The sequence below is a fragment of the Ptiloglossa arizonensis genome, chromosome 14, assembly GCF_051014685.1.
Source record: "Ptiloglossa arizonensis isolate GNS036 chromosome 14, iyPtiAriz1_principal, whole genome shotgun sequence".
NCBI lineage: Eukaryota > Metazoa > Arthropoda > Insecta > Hymenoptera > Colletidae > Ptiloglossa > Ptiloglossa arizonensis.
In genome coordinates, this window is record NC_135061.1 from 5,943,965 (window position 1) to 5,969,046 (window position 25,082).

The 25,082-nt window shown below is 37.4% G+C and overlaps 1 protein-coding gene across 2 annotated transcripts in view; it reads left to right on the forward strand.

Moving 5' to 3' along the window:
- Positions 1-25,082, forward strand: part of LOC143154278 (zwei Ig domain protein zig-8) — an 84,690-nt gene that overhangs the window by 11,781 nt on the left and 47,827 nt on the right. For both annotated transcript variants that reach the window (XM_076326237.1, XM_076326238.1), the window contains exon 2: positions 11,155-11,316. In XM_076326237.1, coding sequence (XP_076182352.1) covers positions 11,238-11,316 — 79 coding nt within the window. In that variant the 5' untranslated portion in view covers positions 11,155-11,237. The remainder of the gene's footprint in view (positions 1-11,154; positions 11,317-25,082) is intronic.

Below are 25,082 nucleotides of genomic sequence, written 5' to 3' on the forward strand. Positions count from 1 at the left end.
CTCGTTCCAAACAGAACTCACAACTTGCATTCTCTCTAAAGCAACGATCACACATCTGTCCACCATCCTGAAAAAAAAAATATGTATCGTCACCACAACAATTCTTACCGCCGTTTTTACGATTGTTGTCACCGGTGTTGTTCACGCTGCGATCGTTACGATCGTTGTCACGGTTGTTATTATTGCTACTTCGTCCGGATCGTTCCGCGTTCGAACGTAAACTGGTTGGCCCTGGTTGCACGTTACACGGTCCCGCTACTATTTTGCTTTCAGCAATTCGGGGGAAAAAAACCAAAAAAAAAAAAAAAAAAATAGTCCCCGTGTCGAGTTCCCGAGGGAACGATCGTTCCGTGCGTTGGACGCAGCACCGGTGTTACCACCGTGGAATAAATTGGCTCCGCCGCATTAAGTAACACACCAGACGCGACCAGATATTCGGGAATGTTTAACGCGCGGAGCAATAGAAAAGACCAATAGTTACGCAGTTCTGCATTCCGTGGACGTTGCAACGGGTTCGTTGGAACTTGGTAGAATCGCCAGTACCTTCCAGCTAGCGGCGTAATTATTTGATGAAGTTGATAACATCGGGGCGCACGGTTGCAGTATGTTCGCCGAGCAGAACTATCGACGCGTTAGAGGACGATCGATCAGCAACAATAATTAACGAGCACTGGAAAAAGAATATCCACCGCAGTTACGACAAAGCGATTATTAACACGCGGAACGTGAACGATCGCGTATATATGCCCGACGTAGTCACCGTGTTTACGTTTGTTTGTAAATCGGCCCGTTACGGTGTATTGGGTTCGGCGAGACCGATCGAATGGAAAACGAGGAACGGGGGGAAGGGAGACAACTTCGAATTTGAAAGTTGAAAAATTGTGACGTGGGTGGACAGAAAATATTGCGTTCTCTTTCTTCGGTAGAGAAATAAAAGGTGATGATTAAAATTATTAGTAAGAAATTGGTAAAGATTGATCTATAATAGAGACAAATTTTTTGTAGAAGAAACAAATTTTAAAGTCCATAGAAATAAACTAGAATTTGGAACTTAACAAATTGTGGCACTGTGTTTGCTTTATTTGCATACATAGAAAATATTATTGTGTTCTCTTTCTCTGATAGAGAAATAAAAGGAGATGATTAAAATTATTAGTAAGAAATTCGTAAAGATTGATGTATAAAATTTTTTGAATAGAAAACAAATTTAGAATTTGAAACTTAAAAAATTGTGGCACTGTGTTGGAAATAATCAAAAAGGAGATAATCAAAATTATTAATAAAAAAGTAGATGAATTGACTCGCAACAGGGAATAAAATTTGTTAACGATTTATGAAACTGTATGGATTTGTCGTGGGCAGCAATGGTAGTTAAAGTTTGTATCCTGAAAGGGCGATTTTCTTAGAACAACCAACGACAAATTCAATCGTCGAGAATAATCTTTGGAACCCGTTCCATTCGAATGGAATATACATATCCTCGTAATGGGAAATAATAACGAGGATTTGCACAGTTACGAATGAAAACGACGATTAAGACGAGGACATGTTTGCATTGGTATTGTAAGTAAAACGAGTAAGCTGAAAATACATTGTACAATTTTAATGCGTCCATTGAAATCTGGCAAGGGAACTGGAGCGGACGGGAAACAAAAGGTTATTGAATTAAAGGCGACAAAAAGGGCGAAGAAAGCGAACGGGACATAATTCAATGGTAACAATGGCCGAAGAAAAGTACCGTTTTCGAATCACGCGAACGTAAACGCGAAAGTTTATCGTGGAAATACATACATAATCATCGAGCACCGACGAGTTTGATCGAGCAATGTAGCTGCATCGCTGACACGAAATTCTCAGCCAAGCCCCGAGAGTGGTTCTCATGGTTAATGCAACAGTGAAATGCAGCGAAATAACTGGCGACGCGTGTATCTACAAAAATTAAACGACGTTAAAACGGGCAAATTGGATCGGAGATTGCCGATCTGAACCTGGAAACGGAAAAAAATGAAAAACAGAAAAAAAAAAACAAGTAAAAACCAGCGATCCCAACTCGTTCGCGACATCCGTCGTTTCGAAACATCATTTTCAAGGTACAACCAGCGACGGTTTCCGTACTTTTCCAGCTGGAACTGGAAACGAAATTTACAATATCGATACGGTTCTCGTTAGCTCGTCCACTCTTGTTTAACCAATCCCGCTTCAACGTCGTTAGAACGGATTTGATTATCCTTTCGACAGTTTCTTCGGTTTGGAATGAACATTTTCACCCTAGGAGAGATCGCGAGTCTCGTTTCCAGGATCTCCAGCGATACCGTTTTTCAATTATTTGTAACTCGATTGACCTTCCGTGATTGCAAACTTCCTTCCACGTTGTCACGATACAAATCAGGGAAAGAAGCACCATTTAAGAAATTAGGAATCGCTACTGTGGAGTATAGCGATGCGAAAATAGTTTCTAGAATTGATTCAAAGTTTAAAATAAACGAATTCGGTATGGCTAGGTGTCACATCGAACGAAGAGGATTTAGAACAATTTTTTCATTCAATTTCATACTATTTTTCTTTTCTTATTGTTCCTTGAATTCAGAACTTGCAACGACATATTTTAGTTAATCGTTTGGTGTTTTTACGTTCTCGTTGTTTCTTGAATTTTTTATATCTTGACTACCCAGCTACGATATTTCCAACGAAAGCGATATTCTTCACATTTTCGTGTAAATAACCATGTATAAATTTATTTACGATTTTCGACGCTCGTTTACATTATATTTAAATGTTCTATTTACTGTTCGTAAATACCCTGCAGAGGGCTCTCTGTATTGTACGTTACCTTTACCATCGCGAGACTCTTGCATCACTGGAGATTGTTTTGTTTAATTCGATAATTTTCGTTCGGAGTTTGTAACTATTGGAAAATGTCAAAGTGGAACACTGGTTATGTGGGCGCCGTTTATTCAGACTCTGTTTATCTGTGCTCCAATTGTGCGGAGATTGATATCCCAAACTCTAAATTATTCGGTTCAGTGAACAGAAAAACAATTTTCCCTCAAATAATACAACATCTACAGTACTGTCAGTTTACTAGACTAATTATTGTAATAGATAAGTTCTTTCCACACCTGTCTTTTCTCGATAAATTCGTTTACACAAATTCTCTATCACTCTTCCCCATAATTAAGACTCCAAATCACGAACCTATAAACATCCATAGTACTCTCAGTTTACTAGACTGATTATTGCAGTAGACAAATTCTTCCCACACCTGTCTTTTCTCGATAAATTCGTTTACCCAAATTATCGATGACTCGACAATCTCGATAATGCAAATTTTGTCAAGCAATTAAAATAATCTCTATTCGCTTCTAAATTCTATATCCCTCTGCCAAAACTTTGCAATAATATCCCTACAATTTCAACGTAGATTCAACGATTCGTAGATAAAAGCCTTTCGAAGATCCCCACTCTCACCGACACCCTCGTTTAAAGTTCTTCGAATCTCCTGGTCCCGAAACACCGTGTTAAAATAACTTCTGTAACAAGATTCGCGCATCCGGGAGGTGTTTCGTTGATTGCGATCTCATCGTGTAACGTTGGAAACGCGAGCGAGGACATACCCAGACAACAAGAAACGGGGACAGTGTTTCGTTCGGATTCGAAGCGAACGTTCAAGGATTCCGTACATCTATTCAAGTATTGAAGAGGCAGTCGAGCTCGGTTGCGAGTGTGTGCACAGGTCTAAGGTACGCACGCATCTACCCTCAAAGAACCTCTCTCCGCGTTTGAATTATTCCTTACCTGGCCAAAGCTGTTAAGATTGCAGTCCGTGAGAACACTTAACCACGTGTAGGAACACACTCGAGTTCGAGGTACTCGTCGACGCTAACACTGTCTATTTTGTTTCCTTTATGGTCGTTGGTACGTCAGATAGTCGCAGAAGTCACGAAGAAGGACTTCTGGCCAGGTGTTATCGCTTCAATATCCACGATTCTTGCTCTTGGCAACGCCTCGGTCCTCCCTCTATTTGAGCGGCAGATTTCCCTCAGCTCTGCTCGCAAGGTCTCGACCTTAATTTATCAAAGACTTGATACGCGGCCCCGCGCAGCTCTCATTCATCTTCCGTGCCGGTTTCGAGCCGCTATTTGGAATTCCAAATTAGAATTCCGAACGTGTGCTCGCCCCTCGAGGAAACTCTTTCGAAACCGTGAAAAACGGCCGAACTTGATAGGAACGGAACTCTCGCCGCGGGAAAGGGGACGAAATTAACGATCTACGTGCGAGACTACCATCGCCAACGTCACGTGGTCCACGAGTTCCTCTTAAGTAGCCGCGGTTCAAATTTCTTCCTCGAAACTTCGATAAAGATTTAACCAGACCGCGCCTCGTTAATTGTACACGGTACCGAACTTTTACGGGGGAACTCGATCTTCGACCATTTAGCGAAACCTCGATTCCACCGTTTGAAACGTTAACGCGCATGTACGTGTAATTCTTCCGATTGTTGTCACCAGAGTGCGTATACGGGTGTAATAGATTAATGGGGGTGGGTGGGTGACTTCTTTCTGAGGGTGACTTCTTTCATTACGAACTCGAGTAGTTTACGAATATCTAATAACTTGCTCGATAAGTTTCGTCGTTCGATAAGAAATGGAGCTTTGTTAGATTCGTCGTTTTATTTTTCGAAAAATGGTACTACTGTAAATAACATAGATGTAACTTCGTGTAAATAACATAGATCTGTCGACTCGTTCGTATATTTACGGTTGATCAAAGTTCAAGTGTCGTAGTATTTTTTCACGATGGAAAGAACGATGAAAGTTATTAAAGAACCTAGTAATTTTAAAATTAAATATAATTTTGTTTCCTCGATCAGTTCCAAAGCAAATAATTTGTAGTTTAATAGATTCCCGGGCGATCTGTTTAAAAAGTGTGTTACTTTCATGTTTTTGTTAACGAACGTGAGCTACAACATCGTAGATCATTCGGTTTCTTACGTTAGATTGCCAACGCATTATACAAAGTTACCATGTCGAGGTACAAGATACAAATGACTATTTCCGTGTACTCCCCTTTCACTCCGATAAGGATGAAGTCTTAGGTGATTAAAGCCATATCAGTGCAACTATCGGGTTATGATAATTGCATTTCCTTATCACCGATGACCGCCAGATTGCACTGGGTAAAGTGGCACCATTGTTCACTCCTGACAGGATCTGTACTATCAATTTTAATGGAAACGAATATTAACTCGGATAATGTGTGAAAATTAAACACAGTTATACATTGAGGTAATGGTATATTAAGTGTGCATCACTCTAATACTATTAATAGCTCTCTAATATTATTAATAGTATTTAATCGATGCATTAACGTAAATTGATCCACTTTAAAATCAAATTTGAAACTTTCATATCGGAATATTGATATTCGGTGTTGTTAATTTGTTCGTACATGCAACAAATCTCATTAATTGTTAACATACTCTTGGAAAATACTTATTTTAAGAATTATTATCTCAAGAAGAATCTGTCCAGTCATTTCTCCTGTTATTAAATCTGTAGAATCATTTCTACATCCATATTCAATTGTCCAATACACTTATAGATTCAGTGTTCTTAATGTTATACTAATCAAAGTTGAATTATTTCATTAAAAATTCTTGTTAGAATTTGTTACACAAAAGTCCAACATCTTTCGACTTGGTGACAATCTTCCTGTTTTATATCATTGAGAAATTTAATTATTAATACTTATTCGTCAATTACAGCAGTTACTCTCATTCAACGATATTTAAAGAAACTAGAAACCAGCTTCGTCACTGGTAGCTGATAACGAATAAATAGGCTATTTGGAATTAGCTCGTTGCTGTTTAAAATATCATCCCCTGTTCACTCATCGATAAGGAGCTGACACTGTTCAATTTCGAATATGTTTACAAGTATCACAAGACAGAAAGTATAGAGTAACCTTTGCATAGAAGATGAACCAACCGATGTACGAAGCTCTACAAATACCGAGAACCGCTTTCAGCGATAATTACCCGAGCCATACATTAATTAAACGACGAATTAAAAGATTTAAAGAGGGTCGAGAATCCTCCAGGTTGGTCTTAAACGACCAGTAATGAATAAACAGTTGCTCGAGTTCGTGAAAAAAAAAATGCTTGTTAATCACCGTTTAACCATTCGGGGGATTGCTGACGACGTAAATGTCTCATTTGGCTCGTGCTAAGCAATTCTAATTGAAGATCCTCGGATGACGCCCTTTCGATGCAGAAATTCCTTACCGAGAAGAAAATTCCTATAGCACTCCATCGTCCATATTCTCCAGATGTTACCATCTCAGACGGTTTTCTTATTTCCCTAGAAATAATATGAAACTAAAAGGAGAAGGAAGATTTGATAACGCTGACACGATTAAAATCAACCTGGCGGTTCAATGAACTCTCGTTAGAAAACTTCCAGTTATATTTCCGGAAATAATGTTCAAACAACTATTATCGGCAGAACACTTTAAAGGGAATCAAGTACGGTTTGGGTTGAACCTAACCTGAAATTGGAACGAAGCTAAGGGAAGAAAATTTGATAAGGTTGACACGATTAAAATAGACGCAGCAGTTAAACTCGTTTATATTCCATTGTTATACGGTAACAGGTTAAAATGTCAATATTTTCTTTTCAATAAAAGAAGAATAGTGTGTTCCAATACCATTTTCTGGATTTTTGTCACCATTTTGAGACTAGTCACCTCATTTGGTCAACCACAGTACTTTGGTCGTCATCTTCCAGATCTGCATTCTTTTCAAAGCTTCTATAACCTACTAAAAACGTATTATTAACGCTATTAAGGTACTTTTCGTCGCTGAAACCCTCGTTGTCTTATTTTCCATTGTTATACCGTGACAGGTTAAATTGTCAATACTTTCATTTTAATAAAAGGAAAATTCGCTGTACAATCGTGTTAAATTTAAATACAATAATATATAATAAATTTCACCGTAACGGTGTGCACAGTTGCAACGTAAGAGGTTTATTGGTAATTCGAATAACCGATTCCGAACAGGTACCATTGTAACTTCGCTGGATGAAAGGCCTCAGGGACGAAATGTAACGCGAAAGACGAAAGAACACGTAGTTCGTTGCAGACGCGAGATACGTGACGTTCTGCTCCATCCTCGATTTAGACAGCCATTGATTTCACTGCGTCGTTAAAATCCAGAACGGATAATGGCTACAACGCGACAGCCTGTGAATTTCTTGTCCGTTTCAGCTCGCTCCAACGTCTATTGATAGCGAAAGAACCAAGAGGATTTCCCATCTACAGACCAAGCTGTAATCTTCACCGATACCATTTGTAAACGATGAAGCGAGTTGCGAGAAATTTCTCTGCAATTTGATTTGCATTCAACTTGATAACGATCTTTGCATTCTCCAACAAATAAAATCAATGTTACATCGTTGTATCAATTCTGCCTGTGAAATTCTTAACGTACAAGGACCAAGAATATTTCCAGGTATAACAAATACTATACAGAGTGTAAAAAAATCTAAGAAGCTATAATAGAAGCAAAGAGTATTAAATTCACCTCACTGTATCGTTTGATTACCTCTGTGCTATGTTTAAAAAATAAACATTGATCGATATTGTACCGCATCGCTGAATACGTTTGGCGAAAAGATTGAATGAATCGTGAATTGAAATATTCGCGAAGTTCGAAGTATTCTATGAAACGTACACAATGCAAACGAAGTTTAGATGCTTCTTAACAATGTTTAACGAAAGATCACCACCGTGTATCTGTTCCTCGCTTCTACGTATTATGCAATTTGAAATTCAAACGCGTACGAAGCAGCGAATCTCAATAGAGACCGGGACTCGTTGTTAAGACTAGATAAGGCCGTGAAATCTAATGCAAATTGCTCGAGGCATGCAGAATATGAAACTGATGACATAGGATTCGTAGAACCTGATATCTGATAATCTCATAATATCCGATACGTGTCGCAACCTGTCCCGTAGAATCTGGTATTGACAACGCTAAACACTTGCCAGGCGGTATAAACGTCACGAGACACGTTGATGCTGATACAGATCATGCTGGTCACGAGCTCGAAGCTATCGACCACGAAACAGATTTACTCCGATCCGTGAGACCATAGACGGACTCGTGTCGGCTCGAGGTATCTGAAAAAGAGGACTCCGTACTCGAAAGCAATGGAACTCGTCGATAGATGTCTACGAGGTCTTTAAACTTTTCGAGGGTACGGAGATATTAAGCTTCTTGGTGATTGAGGGGAGTGCTTAACGGTGTTGAAAGTCCTAGGGGGGGCTGAGAACTTCGGTACTCTGGAGCAGCGATCGTCCGTTGCTCGAGGCAATGAATTTTATCATTCGTGTCGACTTTGAGTGGTAAAAAGAAAAATTGCCTTTATTGCTCGATTCGTTTCATTTCCATGGAATTTCATCCTGTAAGTGTATCGAGCTACGATGAACTCTCGAAAAGAATGCACAGTATAGTCTTCGTAGACGACCATTGATGACGATTGCTGTTTCCATTTAACAAATAGTTGTTTTTTCGTTGCTTTTGAGCGTATAAACAATACCAATGCGACAGCTCGTTATCATGTCTAATTCGAAGAATAATTGTATTTGGATTTTTATCTCCTAGTATTTAAAATAGAACGTAGAAACCAGCAACGTTATACGCAAGTGCACTCTATGAATATTTAACATCGATTTATTCGAAAATGAAGCTCCATTGTATAAAAGTTGTAAACCATCTACAAATTTAAGTCAAATTGTACGCAGACTACTCTTAAGCACTGCTTCTTTCGTTTCAAAGAAAATTCCTGCTTGTTTTGCAACAGTATCATATTTTTATTTTTATTTACTTACGTAGGTCCTATTCAAAGTAAACGTTCACTGATCTAGTGAGTTTTTAGTGATCTTCGATGTCACAGACGTCTCGAAGGTTTTAGAGTTTTGTAGGTCCTTTCTACCTACCTTCCCCCACTCCTTCGGTGCAACGTCTCACAAATATACAGTTGCACATATTGGATCCCTTTGTTCCATATTGGGTCGTACGTGTGTTACATTAATCATGGAAAGTATCGCGCGCGTGGAGTGTTCCCCGCTCCGGCTTCTTTTTATTAAAAGTATTTCTATTCCACCTATCGCAACAACATGGAAGTTTACATACATCCACGAACGTATACGCTAATCGTGACCAACTTTACGGAAACTCGAAGCGTTATCTTACGCGAAGAAATAAGTTGAAACGATCAGCTGCAAATCGCTAAAATCTCGATTTGGAACACGTACGTGCGTGGATATGTGTACATGCGAGGACGAGTTCTTAAGAATAGTCTGTTCTTAAGAATAACCTGTGTTACGAACACCTGCGTACAGAAATGTAATTGAAACTAAAAAATATACTAAGAAAATACTAAAAGAATTCTAAAAAATATATAAAACTAAAACTAGTGAGGATATAAAGTGTGAGAGAAGAGTGTTTAGAGCAGTGATTGTTGGAAAATTATCGACCCGTGTCGTGTCGCGTAAAATAAAAATAACGTAGCGTAGTTAGCATAGTTACTAATTGTGTGCTTTATCAATGTTTTATTTCTACCACTATCTCATTGAATACACGTATATCCTAGAACTTTCTTCACCTTTATCTTATATCCACCAGAGTATTAGACAATTCCTAGATATACATAAAATCTGAACAAAAAAAAGTAAAATTCATCATTTATCGTCTTAGCCTCGTTTCTTTTGTAGAACCGATCGGAGTAAATTCGAAATTTGCGAGAACTCGGGTCAGTTTCAAGGAAACCGTAAAAAAACAAGGAAATCTGGCCCAGACCACTGATTCTTTCTTTCGTTCAATGTATTCGTCGTCTTACGGTGCTTAATTATAGTTTAATTAAAATCCGTGCACACCGCCCGCGCGGAAGTTTCGGAAGTTAATCCCGGCCAGAGTCGGCGATACTTTCATATTAGCGAGGCACTCGGCTGTTCCACAGCCGCTAAAATAAAACGAGTTAATTATATTATAGCACCGACGTGCCGCACCGCGCCGCGCCGCGACGCCAACTCACCTCGGTTTAACCAACCGAATACCCATACCGATTTTGCGATACTGAACGCTAAAGTGTTCCCGCCCTTTATTAGATTCCAAACTCAGGTAGAAGACGATCTACCTGAGACTATTTCAGCGGAACACTCGTCATCGGGACGCCTCGAGATCGTTCGAAGAATATTGTCGAAAGATGTGACTAATTTCCTTCACTCGATCGAGCGAGATCTTACAAACGAAAGTATTGTGTTACGCAACGATAACCAAATTTTTCCATGTTTAGAAATTTACCAAGAACGTTCACTATTGACGGCTGTCAAACAAATACTAGACAACGTAGAGTCGTCAAGCTTCGAATTTAAGCTTTATAAGGTCTTTTCAAACAACTACTGCCATCTATAGGTTAGGTCTGGTACTTGTGGGACTACCTCGACTCCCTATATGAGAGACCACTTTCCTAATGTTACTCGACGGAAGATTTATAGCATCTTTACTTTGGGATTGTTTGGAGGTTATAGAGAAATTTAGCATGCTATTTTAAATTTCCACGAATTCCTCTTGATCGTTAAAATAGATTTAGAATTGAAAGAAATGTACGAGTATTGTTCCAATACAGGTGTTTAGTACCAAACTTTACCGGTATATTCTCTAAATCTACATAAAAGAAAAATGTTTAGTAAATGTGTGTTACGACAATGGGTACGATGATAATGGAACTGGTAGATCGTAGAATGATAATATAAACACACTACAATACAAGGTGTTCCAAGTTTCTGGTAGCAAACATAACTGGTATATTCTCTAAATCTACATAAAAGAAAAATGTTTAGTAAATATGGGTTACGACAATGGGTACAATGATAGAGTAACTGGTGGATCGTAGAGTAAGGATGTAAACACTCGTTTGCCTTCTTGTCGTAAACAGTCTGCACAGTTTACCTAATTTTCCAACCATTCTCGCAACTAACAGATTTTCGCGCACAAAAGGGACTCGAATGTTACGCAGAGATAAATTCTGGTTCCCCTCGAGCCCGAATAAAATTGAATCCATTCGTAATACACGATCGTGTGTGTTTCAGATGACAGCAATGTCGAGGCAGCGGTACGCGAACCGCAGCAGCGGGAACAGATAAGGAAGGGAGGAGCCACGCGTCGGGCAATCATGTGTAGTGTCATGTGGCTCCTTCGGCTCCTAACGACTTGCTGCCTCGTTTATCTATCGGCGTCCGACTCCCACACAGGTACGTGCAATTCATCGTTACCACTTACAGGTATTCGTTAACCATTTGGTACCAACCATGTACCATTGTCGAAGTGTTTAAACCACTCGTAACGAAACGAAACTTGAATTGTCCTAACATTATTCGTGTACTCGTCTATACAGAGCACATCATACATTCTCATTGAATCATGCTTCCGTTGAAATAGATTCTGATGACACGTAGAGCTTGCGATCTATATTTTTACAATTAAACTAGCTGTACAGTTGAAAAGCGATGGGAGTGTAATAGAATCGACGAGATACCAATTCTTTGAATTTTGTGCAACTGTGCCTTGAAAGATTGCAGAATCGTAGACTTCTGTGCCTAAGGTGCATTTAGAGATTATTGTGTCACTTGTTATAATATCATTTTTAACTTAATTTAATTCGTTCTCTTTCAATACACCGTGCAAACGAATCAGGACTTTTCTCGCATTATTTTCATTTTTGTTACGTAGTCAACAATCGTCTACTCTGTTGAAAATTGTTCCGAGTTTACACGTATGCACAGATCGATGTTCCATGCATATGTACGAGGAAAATTGAAAACCGTGAACGTTTGTTACAAACGCAAACAAATTCCGCGCGAACATGTGTGTGTTAATTTAATTCACTCGCTTTGGTAAACACTGTCGCAATACACTGCCCGTGATTACTTAAAATTATTTTAAAGAAAATAGAAAAAGATTGACGAGAAATCAGGACAAAAGATATCCGACGAAAACATTTTACGAATGAAATGTCGCGACGAATTAAACGAAAACAAGTACGTAAGAACGCGTGTCGTGTTATTAATTTTCTCTAACTCGAACACCATCGAGTAATTACTATATTTCTCATCGTTTCGCTCGTCAATCATTCACGACGCCAATAATTTCAAGACTCCCTTCGGGAGGATAAAGTTATCGACGAAGTCATCGTTTTATCGATGGCGTAGTCGAAGGCCATTATTCAAAAACGCGTAAATGGGTGACAGGAACCTTCGATAAGCGTAATCATCACAATTGGGAAGATCAAGGGTCCTGTGTCGGCTTGCATTCCGGTTGACATTCGACTAACGCGCGAACACGCTCATTCTCTCATTAATCAAGCCTGAACGACGTGAACGACCATACAGTATCGTATCGAGAGTATCAAATCGCCCGAACAGTCACACTGGGAGCTGTTCAAGTGCCTAGAAGCATAGATACCGTAGAATCGCCCATAATTACGTCAACTGTAGACTCCATCTTGATGAATAATCCTTGTCCCTCGTTTACATTTCCTGAAAATTTCGATCAAGAATAAATCCGACCAATTCTACGTATATTGACTAAGCTTGTGAAAGTGAGGTTCAACCAAGAAAAAAGAATATTTCGAGCATACTCCCTGACTCTGTATTTATTTCTATATTTTGCATCAATCCTTTGAAAAATATCGATGCCTTGTACGACAAATTGTGTCGTGTAGTATACTCTCTAACTGAAAATAAAATACATGAAAACGTATTTATGCACAAAAATTCATCTCTTGGGAGAAATATACACGAGAGACCAACCGACTCAAGATTACTTAAACTAACTTCGTTAACTAGCTTCAAGATTACTTAAACCGTTTGAGATTCGTCGGAAAAGTAAATCGATCAGTGATGATTTATACAGTAACATTTATACAGTGACACCATTTATAAAGTAATACACAGTACGCTATAGTTATCTCTTTTAATAATCCATAACTGCCAATATTCGTATTCGGATCAATCTTTTTAGAACTATCTGTTGTAAAGTTCAGATTATAATATCTAGTTTGTTATAACATGCAAGGATCTCGCGTATCCAGTAGTATAGTTTTTGTACATATAAAAATACAAAGTTCGAACAAACAAGTATACAATGATATGTCTTGATGTGAACATCTCTGGACTTGGAACTCGACTAGAAAGAACCCTTACTGACACCCTTAAGATCGTTGTTGCATTCATTCCAACAGTATGGATACTGTGGTAATGAATGAACTCAACCTTGCAAACTAATTTCACGGTCAATGGACAATATCCTAAACCTTTGTTCGCCTTTATTTCACAATAACCACCACCAGTATCGGACGATTCCTACAATACTCTTACACGACGGACCATACCACGTGACACTCAGACTCGATTGATAGAGGTGTGCTGTAACAATCGTGTGTGCGTCGGCTCGCGTGACACTTTCGATTAACTAATGAATCGGGCGAAAACGACACCGCGCGTGTAAAACGTGAGATTGGAGCTGCTCCAATCGGCACTGTGATCTACAACCGGGGCGTAACGCTACGCGGGGAAGACTCCATTAAATGAACCGCAGAATTAGTTTCCACGGAAATTCAGATTGTAGGAAGAGGGGGGTTGTGTATCGGGTACATCGAGCCACGTAAATCCGATGTCGCGTACGGTAAACGTGACCGTTTCCCTTCTTATTACTCGTGTAATTAGTATACGACCGGATGGCCAGGGTACCACTTGAAATTGATTTACACTCGCTAATCTAAAATTTAACACCATCAACCGCCGCCTATCGAGGTTGCTCCCGACCAACGACTTTTAATGTTTGATCAAGAACGTTCTTAGGCTACTTCAACGATCCCTGAACGGATCAAGGTAACGTCGAACCGGTTCGTTTCGCGTTGCTATCGTTCCCCTCCTGGATAAACTTTCTTACGTGGAAGTAAAATAATTACGTGGAAGTAAAAGGAAACATTCTCCTTTAGCGGCGGTACTACGTAAACGGGAAAATGTTTGTTTGGACGAAATTGTTAGAGCGAATGAAATTGTATTGAAAACAAATGGTTATAGAAATACCGAAACGTGGAACAATGGTTATAGGATTATATGCGATAGAAATTGGGGACGAAATTTCATGATGGAAAGTAAGAAAATCAAAAAGTTGCCTGTAAAATTGATTAAACGATAATCTTAGTCGATGCAATTTCCACTGTGTCGATTTTGTTTTTAGAATTTTGTTTTTAGAACATTTTAGAATTTTTCGTTAAATCCGTAAGATTCTTACGAGGGTAATCAAAGTGGGTAAATGAATTGATAATTCCAAGATGTTACAGACTCTGGAGAGAAATTAGTTTGCGATTAATATTATCTTCTAATTGAGAAAACGATGCGATTCGTTGAGATACGTTTAGCTGCAAGAAATCCTGAACCAATATTTGCGTAACTCGTGTAAGTCGTGTTACAACTTCTGGATTAAACTGAGCTAACAATTTACAGCCAGATTTAGAGCTCGGATTAAATGGAATTCAGGCACGTGTGTTTGTATCTTTCGAAAAGTATAGATTCTCCATGGTTGCGACGATCAGATTTACGTTCTCGAGGTTTCAACGTCGTTTCGTTCCGATTGGTCCCGAAACGAACGAACGATCTGCATTATCGTGACTGGAACGTCCGCATGATGCGGTTCATTCGTGTAATTAATTTCAATCGCGTAACGATACGTTACCTCTGAGCATTGCCGGATGGAACTTCAGCTAGAGGATTTCTACTTGTAGATTATCTGGGTGTCGTAAATCATCGCCCTGGATCCATCCATCTTCGGTCGTGTCTTCCTCGTGTACTCGTCTATCCCTTACTATTTTTCACAATGCATATTCCTCGCATTCGTTCGCCACGAGGTTCGCATCTAACCGAGGAAACCGCGTTCACCCGTTTCAGTTCACCTGAACGCGCGAATTCGTGTCCTATCGGTCGCGAAAAGGAGCTTAAAATTTCGTCCTAACGCAGACAGGTCTAACAGAATCACATTTTCGTTTTTAAACGATCGAAGGTCCGATTCCTACTCGTACGGTAAATAAAGACGCACAATTTCAAGGGGTTTTATAACTAAACTTGTATATTTTACATTTTTACGCTCAGATTGTGGATTATTTTTTTGAAAATAAAACGCACACATATTACGAATAAATTACGAACAAAATAATTGAATCAACAAACAAATTTCATTGAAAGATTCTAATATCGAGCAACAAAGTATTTTTAAAGATTGCCTAAATTCGTAAGTAGACGAAGAGTAAGAACAGGAGAGAACAAGGTTTAAGTATAAATAAAATAAATGTCGTACGATATAGTTTTGGAAAATAATTGTTTTACAATTGTACGTACCTGTATATGTAGGATTTTCTTTTTTAAAATTGGAAAACACTCTTTACGTTTTAATTACTATTTTAATTAATCCTAACTCAAAATTTCAATCTTTGGCGAATTTTTAAATCAGAACTTAAATTTTATAATTGATGTATTGTTATCAATGTATTTACTATGTTATCCAACAATGCAATATTACAGTAATTGTAATAAATACATAAGAAAGAAGAGAAATAAATGTTGCCACCAAATTAGAAAACTTTACACACAAAAAACAGTGACTCACAGCGCAGCAATCCATCAATATGGAAAATCAAAAATTGACTCTTCCAAATCTCATTTCGATTCGTGTGCGGAACACCTCGTGAATTTCATATGGACTCATTGGAATACATTTTCGAAACCATTCTTTAAATTTACGACTCTCGTCTAGTTTTATACTTTCCGTCTCCTCTCGAGTATACTTCTCGGACATTTTCTTAAACTATAAAAACATTGTTACTACCGACGTGTACAAACGACTCGTATTCATAGATTCCTACAATATTTACCGAAGAGGATCAAAATCACAGTCAATAATATCACAATGAAAATCAAGCTTGCAGAGACAGAAATATATTTTCATAATTTTTTACAAGCGAACGATCTCTCCAATTTTTAAATCGTTAAAAATCAACAACGTACACTGAAATCCTGAACACCGCGAAATTCGTTTCTCTTAATACTTCTCTGAATTTTTCAATTTAAAAAAAGGAGGAAATAAACCGTTACAAGCTTTTTCGCAATTGCGAAACGAGCTTCACGTGGTCGTGGAGTTATCTCCCTGGTTATCGTTTACGGTCTATGAGTTATCGTTGCTGGCAACACGAAGGTACGCTAACCAGATCTCGTTTCCCCTTTCACGTTGCTGGACACGATAGGACTGCATAGCATTCGTCGACTAAACGTTACAGGATTTCATGATAATCTTCCCTCATATTTAAGCTGTAAAATGTCATCGAGCCGTGTCAATATAATTACTTTCCCAACGTAATGACATTTATACAGAGTGGCACGCATAGCTGGAACCGTTTCAGTCATTCGATAAAATATTAACTCCGAGAGAAATTTACTTAGACGAATATTGCATAATTCAAAGGGCTCGTATAATACATTGTTCACTTGTAACTATTTCTTATAATAATTAATTTCACTTCTTTTCAACGTAAGTTATATTCTTCCAATAAAAAATCCATACATAGTATTATAATATCGAAATAAAGACCTCTAAATAGACATTTATTCGATATATTGTGTTTTGTAATTTAAAAATTCGTTTTTGAAGCAGTATTTAGTTTTAAATGCGAATTAATAAACTTTCTGCTTATATGGTAGGTACCTGTGATTAATTTTCTGACATTATACAAGAGATTATTGTTATTGGGAAGGCTTATGTAAATTGTAATAAAAGGAAGTATAGATATCGTATCAAAGTAATTGCATAATTTCTTCAAGATGAAGTGCCGCCTTCTTTAACATTTTCTCTTTGTCTTTTGTTTTATCGTCGAGTGTGCATTGAAAATTCCTTAATTCATAGTTTTAAAACTTGTAAAACTTATGAACAATAATTTCTTTTTCAAACGACTTTAGTAACAATAACCAAATCTCGATACTTTTGGAAGTTGACTTTACTTAAACGATGTTTCATGATCGCATTATTTAACACGATTAGAGTTATTTATTATAAAATATAGCTGCAGCTTTTGGCGTAGAAAAAAATTCCATTTAAAAAATTAAGTGTGATCCGGAAATTGTTGAAGTTGCAAGCGTAAAATCAATATTTATGGATTCATCGTAATGGATCTAGGTATATGGACCATTCTATATTTGCGAGATCATTAAAACGAATTGATGGCAAACGAGCTTGCACATATCAAACTTAAAATGCGTCTATTCGTTGCGTTGTTTGTTTCTCCGTTGTTTATCATCGTTCGATAGTAATTTCAACAGCGCATCGATGATATAAGTTATCGATAGTTTCGTTAATAAAACGTAATGTTTACTGCCTGGAAAGTATATTATACTTTGATCTATAAAAATTGTCCATTTAAACGAGTATTTGTTGAACCGGACCCATATACTGGACTCGTATTTGTCGAAGACAAATATTAATCAACTTCGATTGATTATTTAAAACGATTTTAATTAATTGCTATCGATCCAAGTAATAAATGCTACCATTTATTCCTTTTTAATTAGAAAATTGACGTTGCATCGTTCGTTAATTGTGTATTAAGAAATTTCACTGATTTTTCTCGAGTCAGAAATTATTTCCCAATTTTTATTATCGATAATACTAGTTTCTCGTCGATTGTCCTCAATCGAATTTTCTTTACCGATATTTTACGAGTTTTACAAACATTGCAACATTCAATTTACATCAGCTCGCTCCAAAAGTTCTATCGAATGGTAATCATAAAACTGAAATTGAATTTCTAAAAATACTTTGCACATAGATTTTAATTACATGTTTCCTTGACGCGTGCTGCACTCGTTCTAAAAGTCGATAAATCGATAACCAATATTTAAAAAAACGCATTACGAACTGTACGAACTTTTAAAAAATTCAATAAAAATCTCAGAATACATATTAACTATGTAACACTTCCTTCATTGGCATAATTATTATTCTCAGTGTATCTTCAGTTACTTTTCTTCGTTTAGTTAACGTTTGTAACATTCTCGTCCCAGAAACGATAAGAATTGTACTCAACATTATTCGTACATAAAAAAAAAAAATCAGTAAACTGAACACACGTAACAACTTTCTCCCTTACAAATCGAGATTAGTAATATCGATAACAAAACACATCCAAAAATTTCAAGCTACGTATTTCCAACAGTTATAGAATATCATCGAAGAAACCACATTAGAATCCCTGAAGGACCTCCTGGTACAAGAAACCTTAAGTCACTCTTCAATTTGCATTCATACCCATCGTTCTAAACTAAATTTAGATCATCCTTGATCATGATCGTTCCTCGACCTGTACACCTTAAAGCGTCAAGTCGTCCAGAAATGTCCAATCTCCAACTCTCCACCGCCCTACTCCCTCCCAAAGGGCCGCGTTCCACCCTAAAAAAAAAAATCCACAAAACGGTTACAATTAATCGGCGAATAACTCCGCGTAGGCGTCGCATCGTTAATTACGAACCGTTAATAGTCGCAGGTGCAGAACCAGCGGAAAAAATCCTGGTGGATAAAAAAAAAGAAAGAAAGAAGAAAAAATGCAATGACGTCCCGGTCGTCAAATGCACATGGCCCTTGACGCGACAAGGAGGTCACGTTTCAAGCTCCAAAAAGCGAGCTTATTTCCCTCAGCCGATTTCACGTCGGCGAATCGGAAACGCATTCCGAATTCGCAGTCGAAAGTGGATCTTCCTTGTCCTCCCTTGGTCCAACCCCACCCTCCCTCGTGCACCCAACCACCAACCGGGAAACGTTCACGACTCGTAGGGAAGGGTGAAGGGTCTACACGAGTCCTCTTCTCGTCGCGCGCGTCCCACCGTCAAATAGATAGAAAAGATCCTAACGCGTTCTGACAGTCACGTTTCCGACTCTGTTAAGGCTGGCAAGTATCTTTCTCTCTCTCTCTCTCTCTATCTATCTCTATCTCTCCGTTTACCTGATTTCACGTCGTCCGGAGCGGAAACGCGATCTGAATTCGATGACTCGACAAAAAGGTGGCAACCCACCCTACGCGCTTAACGGGATATTTTTCAAACAATTGTAGCCCATTTGAATCGCTGCTGCGTGGCAGGCGTAAGGATTACTTTCGAAACGAGTGATCCACTCAACAGTTACACCCGGTTCTCGACGAATCTCGTGAATTTATCGTTCGATCGGAAGTGTTTTTGTAACCATTGCCGAAATTGTGTTCATTCGTGGAAATAGGAATGGTGATAATTAATATCGGAGAGGGTAAAAAGAGTTTTGAATCGATGCATCTGGGGTTATTGAGGTATTGTACTAGTAAGTCTTAATGGTAATGTAATACTATTTCATTGCACACGATTGTGTGTTTTATTTTTCTTACACATTGATTTTAAAGGGTACTATCCTTCTTAGTAAAGCCACCGATTTTTTCACAAACAGTTTATATATAGTAATTTCTAAACAAGGTTGGTACAGTATCTTTCAAGATTAAATATCAAGACAAGAATGGACAGAGACAAGAATATCATAACAAGAAAGGAGAAATAACCACGAAATTTAAACGTATAATGGAATATCAGAGATTTTGTTGCATGTATAATTCTTACTACGAATTACAAAAACTTATTCTAAATTATTCGTAGAGCGAGCTATTCTATTTTTTTAAACAACGTTAGATCTTAATGGATATTTTCAGTGAAAATTCAAATTGTATGTCAATCGTTCGAATACCAATTGACCGGACGCCGATTGTTCAAAATCCTGATTAGATAAACGTTGATATCCCAGCTTTCTATTATTCGTACAAGTAAGCAAAAATTCTTGTGTACGTGGTACGGGGACAGTTTCTTCCGAGTAAACGAACAATCGGGTCAATCCCCATTTATTGGACTACGTTACCCTTCCACTTGTCCGAATAATTGAACAGTTACGAGAAAATTCAACGAACAAAAGTCGCATAGTAGAGAAACGTCTATATAACAACTTTTTCAAAAATAATACTAATAATAATATCGCCTTTATTATAATTATCTAAATGAGAATCAAACGAGCAAGAAACATATTATATTATATTAGTATTTATTAAAATATGTTAAATCAGTTATTACGTTAGGTAGTTTTTACATTAATATGTGAAGGACAAGATATGAACATGCAGGTATTTAATCTTGATTAATTTTTATATGAAATAAAAATCTCACAAACAGTTTATATATAGTAATTTCTAAATAAGGTTGGTGCAGCATCTTTAAAGATTAAATAACAAGATAGAAATCGAATGGAGGTAGATAACCAGTGCATAACAAAAAAGGAGAAATAACCACGAAATTGAAACGTATAATGGAATATCAGAGATAAATTGTTAGTACATAACCGATTTCAATCAAAATGAAAAATCTAAAGATGCTTCGTATTCAGTTATTTGACAACATTTTTTTATATCTATATTTATACTTCCTATTATAATCCCAATCCAATTTTTTGTCTTTTGTCAGTATATTCGAGAGAATTTTATAAATATCAATATTGATACTATTATGAATGTATAAAAAATTAAGAAAATTTCTGTATTTTTTTTCACAGCAAGAAATACTCCTCCTTTCTATAATTTCACTACAATTTACGTAATATACAAATCGTATAGATTACTCTCAAATAGAATGGAACACTTGTATTTTATTTCTGATCACCCTGTACATCGCGAAGGAACGAACCCTTGCTGAATATGTATCGAATAATGTTAACGATATCGTATTCAACGCGATACATATTTTGTATTCAAGCGACGATGTATAGGTGTTGGACCCATTGATTCGACAAGAGGTCCTTCATATTTGAAATAAACGAATGAGCAAGGAGATAAATATCTGTCTCCGGTGCGAACACAAATGGAAATAATAGTCTTGTCGAACTTCGAAACGTTGCGAAATTCTTGAAAGCGTTCGATACTTCCAAAGCTTCGTGGCATGGTTCTGTAAAACTACCATGCACAAATTCCACCAGAACTATGAAGTGAACGAATACTTCGTGTCTGTAACGCAAAGTTGTAAATTTCCAACATAATCAGCTACACGAAACGGGGTTAATCGTTGTTACGTCATATTTAGGTGATCTTGTTTGTTCACAAGACTTCTCTATCTATAATCAAACCGAATTTTTTCAAAAACAGTTACTTATCTTTATAAATGCAGTTTACTAGGGAATAAAATTAAATGATCATTAAAGGAAGTATCAAATGAGTAATGAACACAATAAAGTGGTTCTTTGATATTTTTTTATTTAATTTCAATTTTTCTTTCATCAGAAACTGTTAGGTTGATGCGTACAAAAATTCGAATAATAACCTAGAGAAATTTATTGGAATAAAACAGAAACCAGTAATTCGTTCTCTCAAATTCCTCAAATCTCTCACCAATGGTTTCTCGCGTCTGAACAATTATTTACTGAATAAATTGCCCTGAAAGAAGAAACGTACGAGAAGGAACAATCGAGGAATTTCAGATCCCAGAAATTTTTAGCAAAATCGCGAGAAGCTGGTACATTAATTTACATAAAAATTACTTCGGCGCAATGCAAGGAGTTTGAAAAAAAACCCTCGTGTCTTTCAAACTGCATCGGAATAAACGACAATTTGTATGCACAACAACCTGACGCGTATCTTGAGTTTCGTTTGTTTCTAACGTTACAAGTGCAACCGTTTGTAAAATTTACCATAAACGTATTCAAATCTACGTTTCGGGTATTACTTAGCCGGTATTATTTTAACGTGGCAGGGGGGCTAACGAAAAAGAAGTTTTCGCATCTTCAAAACTCGACGAGACTCTCCCCGGCAGTATCCGCAATGCGGTTGTACAAGCGATGTTCGTAAGCCGCGTATTTCAGCTTGCACGCAATAACGAAATAGAATTTCAAAAATTCGTAGCCTTCCGCCAAGCAAATCGTGAATCTCTTCGAAACGCAAAATCCCCGGGAATTTGTAATATTTCGTATTTTGTGCTGCCCGAACTCTGATTCCATTTGAAGCGAGTGAACCGTGCTTAAAGCAGCGTATCCTTGCGAACGGTAGAGATTTTCACACCTTCCGGCACACGAATACGGAACCATTCTTGAAATTTAAGTGGAAAGAAAGAGCAGTTTTATTCCGCCAGATTTTCGAAACGTCGAGCGTGAAAGAACAAAGGTAAACATTCGGTGTGCCGTTCGGTTGTTACGTTAAAGAAAAAGAAGAAAAAAAAAAAAGGTAAGGTTTCCGGTTCCCTTCTGCTCCCGAGAAATTAAATATTTGACATTACGGCTTCCTCGGTGTACAAACAACGATATTTAACCTTTGTCGCGGACCAGTGTTTTTTAAGATAAAAGCGCGACTCCTGTGAGAACCGTCTTACGATTCGAGAGGGCGCCAAGGAAAATGTTTTACGCGGAGAAATGTTTACAATTTAAACACCTCTGTCCTGTATTTCTCTTATTTTTGTTTTGAATGTCTCCATTCTTCAATTTCTAGAAGTGGAAAATTATGCAAATGCGTTACTTGGATTTTTGGCAATTGTTTCTTTCTAATATGTAATGTAGAATTATATTTGTTCGTTAATGCGAGAGAATAATTGAATTTTGAGCGAATTGCGTGAACATTTTATTGTAGAAATATTATTGGAAGCCTTCTTCTGGGAAAGAAAATAAAATCAGTTATTCCTCGAAAGTCTTTTGATAAATATATATTGAACACAAAATAGAAATTTATTTTTTTTGTGATGTATGCAAAATGAACATTTTAGTAACGATAATTGAATCTATTTCGGTTAAATAATTAGAGACAATTGAAATAAATATCATTTCGTAGATAGATTTCGTTAACTTCAGTTACAAATTCTATCTACTATGTAAACAGAGAATAGGAATACAATTTTTATCGACAGTATTTGAAGTTAGGTTTTAATAACAACCCTTTAGTTTCATTTAACCTTATGTACATTCGTCTATCAGTCGATAATTCAATTTCTCGACCCCGTTTCGACAAACGTGATGCGACTTTAACTATTCACAAAGCATTATAAACCGTGCACTTACGCCCACGCAAAGTGCAGTCCGTCCAACTTTAAATTCTCGTTTCTTTCGGCGCGCGTTATACGCAAACATAGCTAGACTCGGAGCAAAAAAATAATGCAGCTGGAAGTTAGTAAACGAGAAATTATTACCAGGAACCGAGCACAGCCACTAAAGAATACTCGCTATCCTGGCTCGCGAAAGAATAACGAAAGTTCGAGATATACGAAGGGGAGGACTGCATAAAATCTATTCACGTGCTTCAACGAGAGTGTGTAATTTTTCAAGTTCAGTCATCGCGGTACACCACCACGCCGACAAGTTATTATGCGACCGTCGGGACCACGAGTATTGAAAAATCAACGTTACATGGACGAAAGAGACCCCGGAGACATTTGAAAAAGAACAATTTTCCAAATAACGCGCGATATTACGGTAATAACCATGCTATTACCGTCACCAGGGCAAAATTAATAATGAGAATTGATCGCATCGCGTGTCTCGTGAGAAAAATTATTAAACTTATTTCAGTGACAGAAACACAGGGAATATTAACCAGTAGCCGTTAACACCTTGTATTCTTTTTCTACGTGTACTGTTGAAAATTTCGAAAATCGTGAAATCCAGGGGAACGGTTTGAACGCAAAAATTTTGAAACGAAATTACGATAACGACGAAATTAAATAATAAAATATAATATATTTCAGCTGTCTTTCAGTTCTGACTGAATTCTAACAAATAACTGTATATTTCCTTTTTATTTATAAGATCAGTAGAGATGGGGAGAATTTGATTCGAATTAAAAGTGAATAAAGCAACGTGTAACGATTTATTCGTGACTTTTCCAAATTTGATTATTCAATTTTTGTTCACCCATTGTGAAATATTTCATTCTATAATTTAAATCGTAATGTTAACTTAACTAAATTTATTACAAATGAAAGTATTACCATTATCCATTTTCTCGTTTTTAGAATCTTTTTCAATAATTTTAAGAAGATCCAGCTACAATCTTTACAGTATCCGAATGAAGACAATTTACGTAAAAACTTGGACAATTCTTACAAAAGTTTCATCGAAATCGACGATTGTCACTCGGGGATATTTCCTATTGGTCATGTCAATACTGTCGATAACGTCTGCTTTCAACAGACAAGTGAAATGCACAGACTGGCATGAATCACACGGATACAGTGGCGCGCAAAAGTTTTTCAAACTACCAACCTAACGAGTCCTTCAAAGGGAAAACATCGTTACGAATAAAAAGGACGTTTTTTTTATCAAAAACAATTTTTTCTTTTCTCACGACACGTCTCGTCGTACATTGATTCCATTATTGTCAAAAATTCGTCTGGAAATTTGTCTATTTTCCCAGTTGGATGGAAAACCAAGCTAAGTTTTAAACGATTTTGTACATCCGTAGGTTGCTGCAATCAACCAGAATTGTCGAGGATATTTCGAGGTTACGTCGAATGGTGATTTTTCGAAGAGGACCGCGAAATAGAACGCTAAATCCGCACGCGCGAGTGTGGTGATTTAACGATCGACTTATTTTCGGAAACACGCTATAGTCCGTAATTAGACAGAATCGATATCTCCGATATTTCGACGGTGGACAGATTATGACAGAGTTCGCGTGTAGAGGCGCGAAACGGCTATTTCGAAACGCGGTGTCGTGTCGGTTATTTCGTCTAGGGATATTTCGAACAGATACGATCCAGCGTAACGATTGTTCTTCGAGCGACAGCGATGAAAAATGTTTCGAATATTGCTCATCGGTGTCTCGTAATTTACGAAACAATTGGCTACGATTCACAAATATGTGAATTTATTTACGAGAAAAGATACACGAGTCGCGTGGTCAATGGTTACCCTACGAGAGGATACCCTTACACCGGAGAGG